The sequence below is a fragment of the Clinocottus analis genome, unplaced genomic scaffold (genome assembly GCF_023055335.1).
Source record: "Clinocottus analis isolate CAN_PGR_092001 unplaced genomic scaffold, fCliAna1.0.p SCAF_3, whole genome shotgun sequence".
In the NCBI taxonomy this organism is placed as follows: domain Eukaryota; kingdom Metazoa; phylum Chordata; class Actinopteri; order Perciformes; family Cottidae; genus Clinocottus; species Clinocottus analis.
This window is the reverse complement of record NW_027176042.1, coordinates 3,084,792-3,104,200: the sequence shown is the minus strand read 5'-3', so window position 1 is coordinate 3,104,200 and position 19,409 is coordinate 3,084,792. Positions and strand designations below refer to the sequence as shown.

The window sequence follows — 19,409 nt, the reverse complement described above, 5'->3', positions numbered from 1 at the left end:
TGCTGAAATGTGCGCCGTGAGGGCGCCCCCAACCCATTTGTCGGGCTATGCAGTCGCCTAGTTCGCCTATAGCAATTGCCGGCCCTGGCAGCATCATTGTATTCCATGTGTCCATCCAGGCAATTTGGTGTTTCCAAATGTTATACAAAAAACATATATGATGTGATTTCTTTGTGATCGTACAAAATAATATAATGATAATAATAATGACTTTATCAATATAATAACTTTATCAATATAGCAACTTTAAAAGCAAAGTTTACAAAGTGCTCTGTAGCGTGTAGGGGAAGAGGAGGGGAAGGAGAGGAGGAGTAGGAAAGGTAAGACCTCGCACCTAACACGGGGACACTCCGTCGGCTATTATCTCAGGGAGCCCTGAGGAAATGACAATCCTAATCCGGGTATAATGCTTTTGGTCTTTTGTCTCGCCTTCAGCTAAACCGTTAGCTTTATTTGTTTTAGAGTTAAGTTGTTGGTTTTGTGAAGAGTGTTTTACAGCTTTCGCTCGAGGTCCCCACAGTAGGCTGTAACTTCTGTCAACCTGTATAGCGAGTGTGTGTACAGTGCTCAGTGACAAAAGTAATAAGAAAAGTAACAAAGTTCAGCACTTGTGAAAAAACACCTTTTCTCTCTTCTGTGGTCCTGCACTAGACTGCCAGGCACTCTTCTCCTGATAGCAGAAGTTTCTTCCAGGCTCTAAAGCTGGGGGCCAAGTCCTCCAGACTCAAGGGTCAATCCTCGATCTTGCCTCTAAGGTCAACCACTGTGGGTTTGTTTCTTAATATGGTAACACTGGCTGCTGTACCCTGTTACACAGGAGAGCTTTGTACAATACCCATAATATAGAAAAGACTATAAAACATAGCAACTTATAGCATCCTATGCATTGTATATGGTCTAATCACAAACTATACTTGAAACAAAGACCAAACAGTATATTTATTCATTTAAAGGTTAAAAAGAAATGGTTATACGTTTATATTGGTTACACTTTTTTACTTTGATAATTTCCTCGATCACTTAACAACATAATGACACAAAATCGACTGAAGTGAAAAGTAAATTTATTTGATTTGATTTGTGTGTTCAGCTTAGTTTGTTTACTTCATTGGATGTCTGTAGGTGTGGGATGCTGCTACTATGACAAAAAAAATTCTCCTTGGAGATTAATGAAGTACTTTTCATTTTCATTCATTCATTCATAAATCAGCCAATGTGATGGAGGATTGACACATGTACCTTCAACAATAACAAATATCCCTCTAAATAGGGTTTCATGGTGTAATGGTCAGCACTTTGGACTTTGAATCCAGTGATCGGAGGTTCAAGTTTTGGTCGACCCTTTGAGTTTGCTGAGTCACAACACGAATCTCCTCTCAGGCTGGAGTCTACACGAGTGAACCCATGAGTGTTCTAAAGCTGTGGCTTTGATCCAGACTTCCTTTGTGATGTCACAGTGTTTTGGCCAATGGGAATGAATGTTGACAGTAAATTGTGTGTGTGTACAGTTTATTCTTTATTCAAAAAGATGGAAGTTATCCACCTCATACATTCATACAATGCATAAAGTACTACGTGTACAATCATACTAATACTTATCATTATTATTCTCTTATTAGTCTCATCTTGGGGACATTTATTCTCTTCCGTGTTGCTACTTTTATACAGTAGTTTTTACCACTTTATATATATATATATATATATATATATATATATATATATATATATATATATATATATATATATATAAATGTATGTATATATATATATATATATATATATATATATATATATATATATATATATATAAATGTATGTATATATATATATATATATATATTTAGTCGCTAAGAAGGCTGTTAAGGGTGGGTCAGACTGATCTTAGTAAAAGAGCGTCTTAAGCTAAGAACGACTCTGGGAAACACGTCGTTCTTTCACAGCGCTCTTAGAGCGCTCCTAAGACGCTCTTAGCACTTAAGAGCGTCTTATCGAATCTGGGAAACGTGGCCAAGATGATTAGAGGTGTCCGTAAGGTGGGGCTTCAGGAGGAAACTTTTGCAGAAATGGGTAAAGTAATGGAGTTCACTTAGACCATGGCATCTAATTAGACTACCAGATTTATGACATCAGAATAATTATGGTGTCACAATAAAGGAGTTAAATAGTCTAAGGGATGCAGGGGATTACACGTGACACGATCTGCAGATAACACTGGACATGATGTCCACATCTTTTCTCAAAATGATGGTAAATAAATGTCCAGAGAAGACTGAAATCCGACCAGTCACAACTACAAAAACGGGAAGTACAGATATTGATGCAGATGTGATAAATTATTTCAACATAACTACATTCAAAGAGGCTCTAGACACCAAAACCGGGTTCATTGATGAAATCTGTGGCTTGAGTGGATGAGGAGCTGACAGAATGAACTTGATTGATGGTGTAAGCTTGTGCCCATCTCGACCGAGTCTAGGAACCCTTCCGTTCCGTCTGTCAGCATATCAGGACCCGGAGGGCTTCAAATGCGTCCTGCAACTGTTCTCCTGCCCTGAACTGACAAGAACGCTGGTGGGGACTCTGAGGTGGAGCAATGTGACGTACAACATCACGAGGCATCGTGGTTACATCCGTGGGCACCGGCAGTGCCTCCCTGCGTACTCTCCAGGAAGAAGGATGGAGCAGTCGGGGGAGCAGCAGGGACTGCCGTCACGTTGGAAGGAGTAGCTGAATGCAGGGATTTACAACCCCTTCAACAAACTCCTGGAATTATGGTTTGATTTCCCACCAGCAGGATGAGGAATGCGGCAGCAGAGACTCACTGGGGGACCATCCAGGTCACCCCCCGGATTATGACAAGGCCAAGACCAAACCAGTTGTGTTTTGTGGTTGCACAAATGTCTACTACAGTCTGTGTCACGTGGACAATGTCCTCGTGGCGAGCATGGCCGTGTCCTTTGCTAAAGACTTCCTCCATGTCATGAGGCAGAGCGACAGGCTCAGGCACAGATTCACAAGCCCATCGCAGCTCTGTCTAAACGAACTGATAACACTGGACTGTGAAACAATTATGATTCACACGCCGAACATAAAGAGACATTCCAGAGTGATGATTGCATCTACTTCTGGTGAAGAAAAGAACATTTTAATTTGAGGGTATTGTTGCTTACATAATATTTTATCCTACGAAAAGGTTTTCATCCTAATATAAGCATCATTACCCGACTAAAAAGTTTTTGATGTGATGATTTGTTCTCAAATGAGTATAAAAATGGGGGCAATGTTGAAAGAAAAACGTATTCACTCTTAATCAGTGACTGTTTCACTGTTATATTCAGACTTGTCATTGAACTGTCTGTTTAATATTAAACAAACTCAGCATGTCTCCTGATAGCAGTGAGACTGAGGAATCTGTAGGTTTCTGTCTGAAAGAACGAGCAGTTCCTTTGTTATCATATGATTACTTCTTGCAAACCGCTCTATGGGACGAGGGGAAAGGTTCACGGTTAGGTCGAGGACGTCATGAGGGTTTCGGTTAGTGGTCATGATGTATATTTAAGAGGTGGTCCTTTGAGAGATCGTTGAGCAGTCTTGGATATGTAATTTGTCTATCATGTTGTGACTAGATCAGTGAAATGTGTCTTTCATTCTCACAGGGGATCTGCAGCTGAAGCACCTCACAGGAGAAGAAGACCGGCTGTCTACGCTATAAGTTTAATCAACGATGGCTCTCAATATACCAGGTCTGATCATGATGATAATATTCTACCTGCTGGTGTTGGGAATCGGCATCTGGGCCTCTGTGAAGTCTAAGAAGATGACGAAGAACACACAAGGTGGACAGGTGGTGGTTTCTTTTTTGGCTAACCGGAGTGTCAGCTTGGTAGTGGGAGTCTTCACGATGACAGGTGAGTTTTGGTTTAATCATTTCAAATACAGAGTATTGATAATCTCTGAGTGGTTTTAAATATTTTAATGCACCTATATGAGCTCTAGTTTTCAATGTTTGATCAGATACAATTTTGAGTTTATACAACAATTACGTTTATTTCCTGAAACACTGTTTGGACATTTTTTAAAAACATTTTTTACTGTAAATAAACAATACAACCCTAATTATGAAAAACAAGATCAAGGTAGCAGCCTCGGTGCAACACTTCCTGGTACTTTTTCTGTTTTTGAGTTATTATGGGTTCTCATCATTCTAAACAGTACAATGCATCTTATCCATGTTTACGATCTGCATTTGTATATTAGTTTAGTTCATTTCAAATGATTTATAATATTACAATTCTGCATTTTTAACTAAACCAAATACAACTACCAACAGTCATCAATCAAGGACCTTTGACATATTGTCATATTACCAGAAAACCGGCCTGATCAGTAAATCACAGAGTCTCTCGTTTGTTTTGTGTGTGCCTCTCCCGTATGCCTCTCACATACAAGACTATTTTCTCATGGCCCCTGAATTGTGATACGCAATGTTTGGTGGCTACAACTATGTTGTGCTGAAAGGCAGCTTACTATTCATAATGTTGCAGGCAACCGTAAAATAAAAGCAATAAGGTACTCAAGGCAGTACTGTATAATGAACAGTTCAAGGGTTTGCAACACCCTCGAACTGTACATTATTGACAATACAGTAATGCCTCTCGTACCTTATTGCTTAATTGAACACACCCTGGACACAATCAGTTCCAACTCCTCCACTCTAGTAGGCGCTGCAGAGCGCTGTACGGCAAAAACACCAGACGCCAATGACTTCTTTCCACTGACCAAGAATGAAAGAAACTGTAAAATTCCTTGTGTGCCTACGAATACATGGCCAATGAAGCTGATAGATTCTGATAGTGTGTGTGTGTGTGTGTGTGTGTGTGTGTGTGTGTGTGTGTATTTTTCCACTGCAGCTACTTGGGTTGGAGGTGGCTACATCCTTGGTATTGCAGAGTCAGTTTATGACCCCACCAGGGGTCTCGTCTGGGCTCTTGTTCCTCTGCACACGTGCATTGCCTTCATCATCGGTGAGTCACTCTTCAACATGAATCTAATTGTGTTTACGTGAACATATTCTTCTGCACCTTGAGACACAGGAGACGACACAGACTAAATACACAGGGGAAGACAGGCAACGAGGCACGGGTGGAAACAATGTGGGCGGGGCTTCACAATTACACAGGGGAAAGGAACACATCAGTAAAAGTATCAACAGGATTTCCTTCTTTTTCCTTTAAAGGTGGACTGTTCTTTGCAAAGCCAATGAGGGAGAACCATTACATCAGTATGATGGATCCCTTCCAGAGGAAGTATGGAAACAAACTGACTGCGGTTCTTGCCATCATCCCTCTCATAACTGAAGTTATCTGGATTCCTACGTGTCTGATTTCCTTGGGTACACATGTAGAAGTATATACTCAAAGTAACGTTCTCTTTCTGACCCTGCATCCATTTTCTTCATCATGCTTTTCCTCCGTTGTGTGTGCTGTGTGTGTTTGTGCGCTACAGGAGCCACCATGAGTGTAGTTATAGATCTGCCCTTCAGCGTTTGTGTCTGGATCTCTGCTGCGGTGGCGATCATCTACACTGTTCTTGGAGGTCTCTACTCGGTGGCTTACACTGACGTCATCCAGATCTCTCTGGTGTTTCTGAGCTTGGTCCGTTTTTACTCAATGAACGTTTAAGATGATGTGTTCTTCTTTTATTTAGACCCTCCTGAGTGATTTCCTCTTTCCACAGTGGCTGTGTGTGCCTTTTGTTCTGACCAGTGACGTTTATACTGACATCAGTGAAACAGCATTCAAGCACACACACCAGGGCTCCTGGCTCGGCCATGTTGAGTCTGATGAAGTCTGGAGATGGAGTGATCAGTTTCTACTACTGGTAAAATGACTAACATGACAGTATGATGGTTTCAAATGTCTTTTTAAGGTATATAAGCGAAAGTATATGAAACCATTATAAAATATTCCATCTTCATATGAAGCATAAAGTAAAAATATATTAATGTTTCATAACTCAGCTTTAAATTGAATTATATCTCAGTTATCTGAAGTCAAACATCACTATTTAGTTGAGTGCAATTTTAAAATATAATGACATTTTTTTCATAATTTCTGTCAGTATCAGCAACGTCACTTGTTTTTTTTTACACATTCTTTTTCCTAATTTAAAGACTTTGAGCAATTTGGCTGCTCAGGATTTCCATCAGAGGACACTGTCCTCCAGCTCCACGTCCACAGCCAGGATCATCTGTTTCATAGCAGCAGGAGCCGGCATCATTGGAGGAATCCCGTCTGTGCTGATTGGAGCCGTAGCAGCTTCAACAGGTAATCTCTACTCTTTACCTTGTTGCTACTCTTCATCATGTCAGGGTGGTGAATCAGCATTTGTCTGTTCTGCTTCCTGTGTTTCAGACTGGAACTCCACCTCATATGGCTCTCCTTCTCCACATGAGCGAGGGCAGGCGGCCATGGTGTTGCCCATCACCCTTCAGAATTCAACCCCAAGCTACATTTTTGCATTTGGCATCGGAGCTGTTGCTGCTGCAGTGATGTCATCGGCTGACTCTTTACTTTTATCTGCAACCACCATTTTCACCACCAACATCTACCAGACCATCAGGAGTCAGGTGCAGTGGGGAACAGGAGCATGTTCTTATGTTTTCCTCACCTCTTCACTGGGTTTACCGTTTTACTGTTTTGCATTGATTTACTTCCTCAGGATTAAATATTTCAAGTTTCCATGGTTTTCATTTTCAGGCATCCGATAAAGAGCTGCAGTGGGTGATCCGTCTCTCAATAGTGGCTGCAGGACTTGTGGGAGCATCCCTCACCTACCTGGAAAACAGTGTCATGGTGTTCTGGATCCTGGGCTCAGACCTGACTTACACCATAATGCTCCCCCAGCTGATCTGCGTCCTCTTCATCAAGGTTTCTAACGGTTATGGGGCTGTTGCAGGCTATGCGGTTGCTTTTGTGATAAGAGTTTTGTGTGGAGAGCCCATGTTTGGCCTCCCTGTGATCCTACATTTCCCAGGAGACACTTTTGAGGACGGTGTTTACGTTCAGCGCTTTCCTGTCAAGTCCTTCTGCATGCTGTCTGCTCTGGCCTCCATCCTGCTGGTTTCACATGTGGCCTCACTCCTGTTTAACAAGCGGATCCTTCCTGAGAGGTGGGATGTGTTCAAGGTGAAGTCACAGGAAGCTCCACCACCAGCAGAGGGAGCCAGAGAGGCTGGTATTAAAGAGGCTGAAGCTGAACATGAACCAACGCTCGATACAGGTTGCTGATTCAGATTCTGTTGACTTCATGTCTTGTTTCCTTTTTGTAACATTGTTGCCAATGATGCTCACTGTTTTCTATATAATTAAATAATAATCAGTTATTATTATTTTTTTCCAGATGCATTCTGGGGGAACAGCCAGTTTATACATTAGGCCAGTTTGTTAGTCGAGGTCGCTGCAATTCTTACTTTTGATAACACTTGGCGTGTTCTTTGTGCAGAGGTTTTTGTTTCTATTCTAGTTTTCCTTCACGTTACAGTCCTAGAAGTTCTTAAGAGTCCTCTTTTGATCATATTTGTTTGATTTGAACAGCACCTTCAGGACATTTAGTTTTTCCTTTTACAGTTCACCTCTTTGATTTTATTCATGAAAATTTAAGTTTTTTGTCAATAAGACCAATTTTTTTTACCAGTTGGATCTGAATCGATCACTGGCGATCGACGTGCAATGCATGCTGGTTAGATTTGTCCGACGTCATGCACACGTGGTCAACGGGACTCTCACGAGGGCGAGGTGGCCGTCGATTTCAAAGCCGATTTGCACTGCAGCAGCTCTCCACCGACTGCCTGACCCAATGCATGATGGGAAACGCCTGCTGTCGCCACATCAGAGAGCTGATTATCTCTTAGATCTGACAGCAAACACTACGTGTTGCAGAAAATCCTTACTTTATCTCTAGATGTAATACTTAACGCTTGATTGTTGACTATTAGTCTCAGGTTTAATCTAAAAACATATTTTGTGTGGTTTATAATCCAAAGTCGTATTTGTATAACACATATCAAAACCAGTGGTAATGTATTTCACAGGCAGACATAAAAACAACAAAGGATACAGCTACACACATTTCTACATTTCTGAATATATATTTATAATTACATATGAGTCAAAATCTTTAAAATACAAGTAAACTACAGATCTAAACTAACAGGAAGTATTTTATTCCGTAACTTCCTGTTAATACTTTGAAGGCAGCTGAAACTGTCCGAGTTGATTGCAGTTTTTTGTCAACGTCTCCCGCAGCGGCCGCCTGCAGCTCTCACGAACGAGCCTATTTATTAATTTGACGAAAACAAGTGAATAAATAATTTAAAATGATTTCTCATCTTGTGAGGAAGACATTCAAACGAGTGAATGAAAAGAATAAAATAAATACATAATTGTACACAATATTTTTTTTAATGTAGTCACGTGATGTTGCAGTAAAGCGGGTCCGTGTACGTTTTGTTCGTTTGTTTTATCATTCATTCGAGAATACGGAAATACGGAAAAACGGCGGTCCGTGTACGTTTTGTTCGTTTGTTTTTCCGTTCATTCCAAAATACGGAAATACGGAAAAACGACCGTTTCTTTGTTTTCCGTTTCAAACCAAAAACGGGAAAAAGGTACGGACCGTCACGTGAGGCGACGTCAGTTTCTGATGACTGCACGTTTTCTCTGTAGTCTGTTACCTGTTAAACAAACTGCATTGAGTATTTATATACTGTGTTGTGTTCAGGGTCCTGCTTAGACGCAGGATCGATTTCCAGCGAAACGCGTCTTATTTATTAAGTATTTACGTCGGTATGTTTTGAAATTTAAATTGTGACATTATAAAATAACCATACATGTTGTAAAACGTGTTTCCTCTCTTCAGCTCTCTGATTTTAATTACATACATTATAAAAGTTATTGAGGGAAACAACAGATCAAATCTTTGAAGAAAATAGTTTGTAGTACTTTTGTTGTTCAGACTTAACATATCTTTTAACCAGATGGTGAAGAAGAAAACACTAAAATATATAACGTTTATTCTGTGATCGCCTTCACTCTGGTTTGAAACTCCAGCGATCAGTCCGCTCAGCTGCAGCGTCCAATCAGATAACAAAAGAACAGGGAGGGGGCGTGTCCAGCGTTAAAACACTTCCCGGAAGTCTGCGCTCGGGGCTCCTCGATCATGACTCCTCCGATTTCCCTCCTCGCTCCTCGATCCTCGCTCCTCCGAGCCGAATAAAAGCTTTGGGACGGCCTTCAATGTGGCGGCGCAGAACCACTTCCGGTTCAGTCGAGGATCGAGGAGCGAGGAAACGACAATTTAGAGACTTGAGATGCACCCCAGGAAACCAAGGGAGGAGAGAAGACGTGAGGAAACATGTTTTAACAGACATAAGACGTCCTTTCCTCTGACGCATCACGTGAAGCGACGTCGGTTTCTGATGACTGCAGCCGATTTGGACCGGATTTAGCGAACATTTCAATAAAAATGTGACATTATAAAATAACCATACATGTTATAAAACGTGTTTCCTCTCTCTAGCTCTCTGATTTTAATTACATACATAATAAAAGTTATTGAGAGAAACAACAGATCAAATCTTTGAAGAAAATAGCTTGTGGTCCTTTTGTTGTTCAGACCTACAATGCATGAACACATATTTTAACCAGATGGTGAATCAGAAAACACTAAAATGTATAACGTTTATTTTGTAATCGTCAAATAAAAGAGGAACAGTGAGGGGGCGTGTCCAGCGTTAAAACACTTCCTGGAAGTCTGCTCTCGGGACTCCTCGATCATGGCTCCTCCGATTTCCCTCCTTGCTCCTCGCTCCTCTAAGCCGAATAAGAGCTTTGGGACGGCCTTCAATATGGCGACGCAGAACCACTTCCGGTTCAGTCGAGGAGCGAGGAAACGGCAATTTAGAGACTTAGGATGCACCCTTGGTCTCCCGCGAGAACAGGAAGGCCAAACGAGATCTGAATGCGGAAACTACAGCGTGGTCCAGGTTCGAGTTAGAGAGCTGCTGAACTCCAGAGACCAGGATCAGAACCCTACAGTACGAGTTAGAGAGTTGCTGGAGTCCAGAGACCAGGACCAGAACCCTACAGTACGAGTTAGAGAGCTGCTGGAGTCCAGAGACCAGAACCCCGTTTCATCGAGCAGGCTTTAACAAAGATGGACCCGGAGCGGCTGATCAAAGTCACGTGGATCAAGTCTGAAGAGTTGAGCTCGTGCGCGGTGAGCGATACCGCGAGTCACCATGTCAACAGGTAAATGTTGTTAATATTTAATCACATGAACTCAATGAAGTTCAGTGTTTGATGATGGAATGCTGAATCAGACTGCACGTGTGTTTATTATAATGTTAAAACCACTTCTTTTGCGAGCGAGGCACGCAAGAAAAGCGTGTAAGAACCGACTTCAAAATAAAAGTACACTTCTGGTGAACGCAAACTTAGTTCCAAGGACATTCTGTTTGGAATTTCAAAATTAAAGCTCTAGAAAATCCAATTTTATTAGCAAATGTGTCTCTAATTTAAAGGAATTCCACCTCGTATTGATCGTAGACCACCTCAAGATACTCAGAGACAATCAAGTAGGGCTGCAACAACGAATCGATAAAATCGATAAAAATCGATTATTAAAAAAGTTGGCAACGAATTTCATTATCGATTCGTTGTGTCGTGCGATTATTACGCCACTCAATAAGTCGCGGAGATGTTTGAGTATTGAACAAAACAGTTGAGTGGAGCGGAGCGCAGCAGATAGAAGGTCCAGGAGATTCAGCAGCCCGTTGTATGTCACTGCACAGTCGCGTTGCGTGTACAATAACTTAACAGCTACGCCAACCGTTGTTAGCTCGCTAGCTCGTAGTTCATTCTCCGTGTTTGAGCCGCGCTGTTGGGCTAGAAAACGTCTTCGTTTTGAAAAACCGCGGAGGCTTCAAGAGAAGCAATGCGTCAATATCTCCTCTGAGGTGCAGAACGCAGACCTGCGTTGAACAGTCCGATATAATGTGGCTTCATGCAGAGGAAGTGTTGCTGGGATTTGTAGTTCGATATCTAATAAACAACCTTTGTTTAGGTAAAGTGCAGTCCGTAAATTATCCGTTGATACATTGAGTGTTACTTCTGGATTATCATCTCTTGTTCTCTGAGTTCTGAGTGTGTGTGTGTGTGTGTCCGTCTGTGTGTGTGTCTGTGTGTGTGCGCGTGCGCGCGCGCACGTCTAAGTGTAGAGAAGAAGTTCTGACAAATCCTGTTAAGTTTTATGATTTTGTATTTCTTTTTTGAATTATTTATTGTTAGCATTTGTTGCACTGTAAATTTGCACTGTCAGTTCTGTTTTTGTAATAAAAGGTTGCAAATTAATGCTTTAAATTTATTTTTTTAATCCAAAAAAATAATCGCCCGATTAATCGATTATTAAAATAATCGTGAATTGCAGCCCTACAATCAAGACATTCTGATGTTGAATTACAACTTTGAAGTCAGTTCTTACACGCTCGTACCATAATGCCTAGTACCAACGCGTCCCAGGCTTGACCGCTGTCGCCTCAGGGGGAGAGTGTTAGCTGGCTTGTTCATCTCCAGGGAGGACTAGTTAGCTATTTAGCTTGTTTATCTCCAGAGGGGACTAGTTAGCTATTTAGCTTGTTCATCTCCAGGGAGGACTAGTAAGCTATTTAGCTTGTTCATCTCCATTGAGGACTAGTTAGCTATTTAGCTTGTTCATCTCCAGGGAGGACTAGTTAGCTATTTAGCTTGTTCATCTCCAAGGAAGACTAGTTAGCTATTTAGCTTGTTCATCTCCAGGGAGGACTAGTTAGGTTGTCCATTTTCAGAGATGACTCATGGATAATTTTCTGCAACAAACGGACCAACTTAACCCGTTTTCTGAAACAGAAACCAGGATTGCAACGAGAGTGCGGTGAAGGAGCGCGACGGGATCGTAGTGAAGGAGGAGCGCGAAGAGATTGCGGTGAAGGAGCGCGAAGAGATTGCGGTGAAGGAGCGCGAAGGGATCGTAGTGAAAGAAGAGCGCGAAGAGATTGCCGTGAAGGAGGAGCGCGAAGAGATTGCCGTGAAGGAGGAGCGCGAAGAGATTGCAGTGAAGGAGGAGCAGAGGAGCACCTCCAGAGGACCGGCAGCAGGACTGTCCTCTGACAGCCGCGGCGTTCAGGTCAGTGTTCTACCTGTTAGCCTGTCCTGCGAGTGGCGTGCACGGACAATTTGTTTGATATATCAATTTTTATAGTTTGAAAATACGAGTGTGACGATGCTACGGAAAGCTACGATTCTTAGGCTTCTAACCAGCCTAACCATATCAAGATCGGACCACCACAGCAGCCACAACAACAACCAGCAAATAAACGACATGCAAATGCAACTCACCGATAACGCCTCATATTAATCCACATATCCATAACAGTCCAACAAAAACGGTCTTCTTACGTCGCCCTGTTTCTGCATGTAACTCATGCAGTGACCACACACGTAAAAAAGTACTCAAAATGGAGGCTACACTCTTAGTTTTCCAATGAACCATCACTTGAGCCAATAGGAGCTTCATGTCCTGACTGACAAGCTACTTTAGCCAACGAGAGTCAGCGCTGAAGAATAGCGTCTGCCTATTCTGCCAAGCTTGTCATGTGCTACAGCCCGGATGACAGACATATCGTATAGCCAATGCATTTGGCTAAAAAATGCATAGAAATGAGTGTGGGTGGGAATAAGCAGAACAGGTTCACTTAGGCCGCAAGGTGAACCACAAAAAGTCTTTTAGAAAATGATTCCCGCTCTACAGTATTGCCTCTACACAATCTTTAGTTCATAAAAAAGAACGGGTCGTGCTCAGCTACCGAAAAAAGTTTGTTGCTGAAATTCCAGTCGATTGTTGATGCGGCAATGTTTAATGCAGAACTAGTTTCTTCAGAGCGTTACAGGATCTTCGTCGCGAGTGGCGGCACCGTTCACCACGTGATTATGCTACACCAATAACACAGCTGTTTTTTGTCAAAAGAGTTGCAAGGTGGCGGCCACCATGCAGTTATCAAGCAGTATGGACGATGAAAATAATACACTGGAATGTCTTAATATATCAAAAAGCAAACGTTGTTATATGCATATTACTTCAGTTAAGCACGAGGGGGTAAATCATTTCACCACTACACGATGGAATACGTACAGGACAAGCCTACAGATGTGGCTCGGGTTGAAGGGTGAGTCTCGGGACGCGGCTGAGAACTTCAAACACTGTCTTGATGTGAAGTTTGACAATATTCCCGAGGATGCTGGCTTCCATCACACGTGCTACTGTAGATTTACTAACAAAACCGCCATCGCAAAGGTGGGAAGACGTCTCACACGTGAGAGACAAAAAGCTACGCGAGACCACGAGGCCATTCCATCGACTTCTAACAGCACGAGTCCAACAAAGAAACGGCGATCTTGGTCAGGGCTGCCAATCGCAGGCTCTGGCCTCGTCCTTCCTGACTTGTGCATAATTTGCCTAAACAAGGAGAAGTTAATCAACCGAGCAGGCAAACGACAAAGGGATCCTCTGTCAAAGGCTGAAACATTAAAAGCAGGTAAAGAAACACACACACACACACACACACACACACACACACACACACACACACACACACACACACACTGAAAGGTACAATTATGTGTGAGAGATATGTAAACAAACTCATTGAGCTGTCCTTTTTGTTTCGTTAAGGCCAATTGCAGAAAGCTGCTGAGTTGAAGGATGACCAAAGTATTTTGATTCACATAAAAGACAAAGACTGTGTGCCTCTGGAGGTGCAGTACCACAAAGTTTGTTACAATCAGTACACCTGGTTTTTGACGAGGCCTGAAAAACCAGAGACGGAACAGTAAGTTATTTATTATATTGCATTTCAAGGAGCTACTAACTTAACATTATAAACGTAAACATTCAATCTGCATTTTGTTGTATGTGCACACAATCACAACACTTACTCATTTTTTGACTTCTCATTCATATGCGTTTTAGGAATGAGCCCATGTTTGATGTCAGCTACAAGATATTCTGTGAGAGGATCATTCGCCAAAGGCTGCTTGTCAACAAAGAGGTGCTGAGAATGGGCCAGCTGAGGAAGACCTTCATTGAACTGGTGAAAGCAAATGAAGGCCTTAATGCTTCAAACTACAGATAACTGCAATGGAATGCTGTTTGCACAGACATGTACCAGTTGGCAACAAGGAGCACAGCTGGTGTGTAGTATGTGTGGTTTGTGATGTTGTGTGCCTTTCGTGGGCATCTTTGGTGTTAAATGTGCTGTGTGGCAGGTAGGTTCTAGCCTGTAATGTTTGTACCACCTCCACCAATCTTTGCTTTTGATGGTACTCCTGTGACTCTTTTGTTGTGTTGCAGTCAGGATACGTTGAAGAAGAGGCTGACTCGTGATTTCCCCCAGCTGGTGTTTCACATCCCCACCAAGCGCAACATCTGTGAGCTGGTTGTTGCAGAGACTCTGTCAACAGATGCCCTCGTGGACATGCCACTCCAACTTCTGAAAATGTGAATGTCACTGAAGCACAAAATGTTGTTCCCCTTGCGCTCTACAATCTAGTTAGCTGCATTATAGGCGCCACTGACGGGCCAACACTGGATCATTATGTCAACATTGATGGTAACCGTAATGGATATTGTGTACCTTGCTTCCAGGGGCCGTAAGCAGACACCTAAGTCCCTACAGTGTCCTTAATCTCTTATTCATTATTCTGTTTTGTTCAGTTGTATACATCATATTTCATATTTTTTATGATTGTTTTTATGGTTGATCAGTGTTTTCATTTGTGGGAGAATGAATAAATGAATCAACAAACAAATGGTCATTGGTACAATGACCATTTGTCTTTTATTGTCTATTGTACGCTTGTCCTGTATGTATTCCATCGTGCAGTTGTGAAATAATTTACCTTAACTGAAGTAATATGCCTGTAACAATGTTTGCTTTTCGATATATTAAGACATTCTGGTGTATTTTCTTCGTCGTCCGTACTGCTTGATAACTGCAGGATGGCCGCCATCTTGCAACTCTTTTGACAAAAAAAAGCTACGTTATTGGTGTTGCATGATCACGTGTCGAACCGTGCCGCCAGCCCGCCACTCACGACGAAGATCCTGTTACGCTCTGAAGAAACTAGTTCTGCATAAAACACTGCTGCATCGATAATCGACTGGAATTTAAGCGACAAACTTTTTCGTGGTAAGTTAGCACGACTTTCTTTTTTATGAGCTAAAGGTTGTGTTGATGCACAACTGTGGAGCGGGATGAACCGATAACAGGGTTCACCTTACGGCCTAAAAGAGTCATGAGAACAGACTGCTGATGGAGATCCTCAGTTTCTCATTGAATAAGTATAAAAAAAATGCATGTATACATCATTTTCCTTGTGTCAGCAACACTTTTAATAAATATAAACAGTACCTCTATATGTTCGCAAGATTTTAAGCCTTTTTAATAGATAAATATAGTATATATATGTATATATATATATATATATATATATATATATATATATATATATACATACATATGTATGTGTATATATATGTATGTATATGTATGTATATATATGTATATGTATATGTATGTGTATGTATGTATGTATATATATATGTCTATGTATGTATACATATATATATATATGTGTATATATATGTCTATGTATGTATACATATATATATATATATATATATATATATGTCTATGTATACATATACATATATATATATATGTCTATGTATACATATATATATATATATATATATGTCTATGTATACATATATATATATGTGTCTATGTATACATATATATATATGTGTCTATGTATACATATATATATATATATGTCTATGTATACATATATATATATATATGTGTCTATGTATACATATATATATATATATGTGTCTATGTATACATATATATATATATGTGTCTATGTATACATATATATATATATATATATATATATATATATATATATATGTGTCTATGTATACATATATATATATGTGTCTATGTATACATATATATATATGTGTCTATGTATACATATATATATATATGTGTCTATGTATACATATATATATATGTGTCTATGTATACATATATATATATGTGTCTATGTATACATATATATATGTGTCTATGTATACATATATATATATGTGTCTATGTATACATATATATATATATGTATACATATATATATATATGTATACATATATATATATATGTATACATATATATATATGTGTCTATGTATACATATATATATATGTATACATATATATATATATATATGTATACATATATATATATATGTGTCTATGTATACATATATATATGTATACATATATATATATATGTGTCTATGTATACATATATATATATATATACATATATATATATATACATATATATATATATGTGTCTATGTATACATGTGTATATATGTGTCTGTGTATACATGTGTATATATGTGTCTGTGTATACATGTGTATATATGTGTCTGTGTATACATGTGTATACGTATACATGTGTATACGTATACATGTGTATACGTATACGTATGTATGTGTATACGTATACGTATGTATGTGTATACGTATACGTGTGTATGTGTATACGTATACGTGTGTATGTGTATACGTATACGTGTGTATGTGTATACGTATACGTGTGTATACGTATACGTGTGTATACGTATGTATGTGTATACGTATGTATGTGTATACGTATGTATGTGTATACGTATGTATGTGTATACGTATGTATATGTATGTGTATACGTATGTATATGTATGTGTATACGTATGTATGTGTATACGTATGTATATGTATGTGTATACGTATGTATATGTATGTGTATACGTATACACATACGTATGTATATGTATGTGTATACGTATACATATGTATGTGTATACGTATACATATGTATACGTATACGTACGTATATGTCTCAAAATGGAAAAATACCTAGATATTTCATTAGAAAAATGTGTAAAATATACATTTTCTGCATTTTTAGGATCTACTTCTATATTAGACTAGATAAGGCTTCAGGCTATGGTCCCATAGTGTTTTCCAGTTCATAAGTTCCATTTATAGTCATCTGCAGCAATCTATTTGCAAATCTATTTGCAAATAGATATAATAAGTACAGTATAAGTATAAAATATATAAATAAGTACAGTTGGCAAATTACTTTGGATTTTCTTTGGCGGTTTCTTTTTGCAAATGTTAGAGATTTATCATGTACATGACTGATAAAACAATAAGTGTTTAACTGCCCACTGTTCTGTCTGTTGATACAGAACTGGGCCGGACCCTACAGAACTTCTGGATTTGAAGAGATTGAAATTCTACGGAAAACTCACATCTGTGACCGATGTGGGAAAGCTTTCCTGAGGATGAGCCAGCTAGAAGCCCATCAACGCAGTCACGCTGAGCCAAAAACTCACGACTGTGACCAATGTGGGAAAGTGTTCCCAAATAAGAATAAGCTAACAGTCCATCAACGTAGTCACACCGGTGAGAAACCGTACAGCTGTGACCAATGTGGGAAGGCTTTTGCGTGTAAGCGGAATTTAAAAAAACATGAACACATTCACTCGGAAGAGAAACCGTACAGCTGTGACCAATGTGGGAAAGCTTTCGCAGATTCGCTAAAGTTGAAGCACCATCAATTCATTCACACAGGAGAGAAACCGCACCGATGTGACCAATGTGAAAAATCGTTCACAAAGTCCTCTCAGTTAAAAATCCACATGCGTAGTCACACTGGAGAAAAACCATACCACTGTGATCAATGTGGGCAATCTTTTGCATACATAGCGAACCTGATAAAACACAAGCGTGTCCACACTGGGGAGAAACCATACCTGTGTGGACAATGTGGGAAAAGTTTTGCCTCGCAAAGTAACTTCACGGTCCACCTACGTGTTCACACTGGAGAGCAACCGTACTGGTGCGAACAATGTGGGAAAACCTTTTCTCGAATTAGCAACTTAAAACAACACCAACGCACTCACACATCGTCCCCAAGCTAGTGCTGCTTTTCTGAGAAGTTTTGTAGTTTTCTTTGGGTTGTAGTTTTCTTTAGTCTCTTAATAGTCGGTCTTTGGTCTCAACCATCTGTTATCATGTGACCTCTGGATCAGCTTCCTGTTGTGACACCTGAAGAAGGCCATGTGATAGTCAAAAGCTCCTCAAAGAGAGGAAGTGAGCCTGGAGTTTAGAATCACAGAAGTAATCCCATGTGGGTTTTAATGACGGTCTCTTGTTTATGGTTTTTATGTTTAACATTCTGGTATTTCAGTATATTTTTCATTTTATGATCTTTATTTGATGTTTCTATTGAGTTTTTATTTTCCTTTTTGAGTATTTGTTCAGACTGAAACATTGTTTTATGGCGGTCAGGAGCAGATCTGACTCGTCATCTTTTATCTTCCAGTCAGATGATCAATGACCTCAGTCCATGAAGCTCAGCTGTGACTGACGTGTGAAAATGTTACACAATAAAAATTCTATAATTCCTCTAAATGTTGAAGTGTTTTATTTCTGTTTGTCAGTGTGAACCAATCAATTTATTAATAACACAAATGCATTTGTAAAAGTCTTTATGATAAAAATAGCTGACATTAAACAAATTATTTAATGTCAGTTTGTCAATATAATCTTTTTACAAGTCAACGGTTATGATTCGTTTTGACCGACATTAAATTCTTCATTATGATGAAGACACTGTCCCGTTACTCTCTGATTGGCTGGTGGAGTGGAGGGGGCGGGGCGAGGGACCTGAAGGGGAGGGCCAACATTAAAGATGAGCATCAGGATTCAACACCAGCTGCTCTGACTCTCAGATCCTCTTCTAGTCTCCATGAACTGATCTGTGATCAACTTGAGAACAGGACGGAGACATAATGACCTCTTCTTCCTCCTCCACTTCCTCCTCCTTGTCCACAGAAGGACAAAAAGGTTGGTGACCCTTGGTGTAGAGTAAAACTACTTACACTTCTCTGGCGATCGCCGATGAAAATGCCGGGTAAAAGACCGGAAACTGCGTCACGTCGGCTACGTCCGGTCTAGGCTAATAATAGCTGACACCTTCCGAGATAGGCGCTAGTTACGTTATATGATTGTGCACCATTCAAAACGCTGTTGCTAGGCAACGCTTCTTGGCTGAAAGGCATTCAAACCCTGCTGTCGCTGGGCCACGCCCCCTCCCGAGGATACCGGAAGTCACTACTTACATCGCCAATTAATTAGTATGAGATATGTTTACTGTTATCATTTGTTTTGAAATGGGTAACTGATAAAT

At 40.1% G+C, this 19,409-nt stretch overlaps 2 protein-coding genes across 2 annotated transcripts; both read left to right on the top strand.

The window, feature by feature from the left end:
* The first annotated feature begins 3,724 nt into the window (after positions 1 to 3,724).
* On the top strand, positions 3,725 to 7,289 carry LOC137796036 (high affinity choline transporter 1-like). Its single transcript, XM_068593671.1, has 8 exons — positions 3,725 to 3,908; positions 4,911 to 5,024; positions 5,237 to 5,392; positions 5,506 to 5,654; positions 5,737 to 5,880; positions 6,173 to 6,326; positions 6,414 to 6,628; positions 6,759 to 7,289. The coding sequence occupies exons 1-8, from the start codon at positions 3,725 to 3,727 to the stop codon at positions 7,287 to 7,289; spliced, it is 1,647 nt and encodes a 548-aa protein (XP_068449772.1).
* A 2,788-nt stretch (positions 7,290 to 10,077) lies between these two features.
* LOC137796460 (zinc finger protein 79-like) lies at positions 10,078 to 18,557 on the top strand. Its single transcript, XM_068594399.1, has 3 exons — positions 10,078 to 10,310; positions 11,946 to 12,222; positions 17,404 to 18,557. The coding sequence occupies exons 1-3, from the start codon at positions 10,216 to 10,218 to the stop codon at positions 18,136 to 18,138; spliced, it is 1,107 nt and encodes a 368-aa protein (XP_068450500.1). The 5' UTR covers positions 10,078 to 10,215; the 3' UTR covers positions 18,139 to 18,557.
* The last annotated feature ends 852 nt before the right edge of the window (positions 18,558 to 19,409 follow it).

Excerpts from the sequence above, each read along its gene's own strand:
- LOC137796036 (XM_068593671.1), top strand. The coding sequence starts at position 3,725 with ATGGCTCTCAATATACCAGGTCTGATCATGATGATAATATTCTACCTG. Across the intron at positions 5,393-5,505 it reads TACGTGTCTGATTTCCTTGG|GAGCCACCATGAGTGTAGTT; the intron begins GTACACATGTAG and ends TGTGCGCTACAG. Across the intron at positions 6,629-6,758 it reads ACCAGACCATCAGGAGTCAG|GCATCCGATAAAGAGCTGCA; the intron begins GTGCAGTGGGGA and ends TTTCATTTTCAG.
- LOC137796460 (XM_068594399.1), top strand. The coding sequence starts at position 10,216 with ATGGACCCGGAGCGGCTGATCAAAGTCACGTGGATCAAGTCTGAAGAG. Across the intron at positions 10,311-11,945 it reads GCGAGTCACCATGTCAACAG|AAACCAGGATTGCAACGAGA; the intron begins GTAAATGTTGTT and ends TTTCTGAAACAG. Across the intron at positions 12,223-17,403 it reads CTGACAGCCGCGGCGTTCAG|AACTGGGCCGGACCCTACAG; the intron begins GTCAGTGTTCTA and ends CTGTTGATACAG.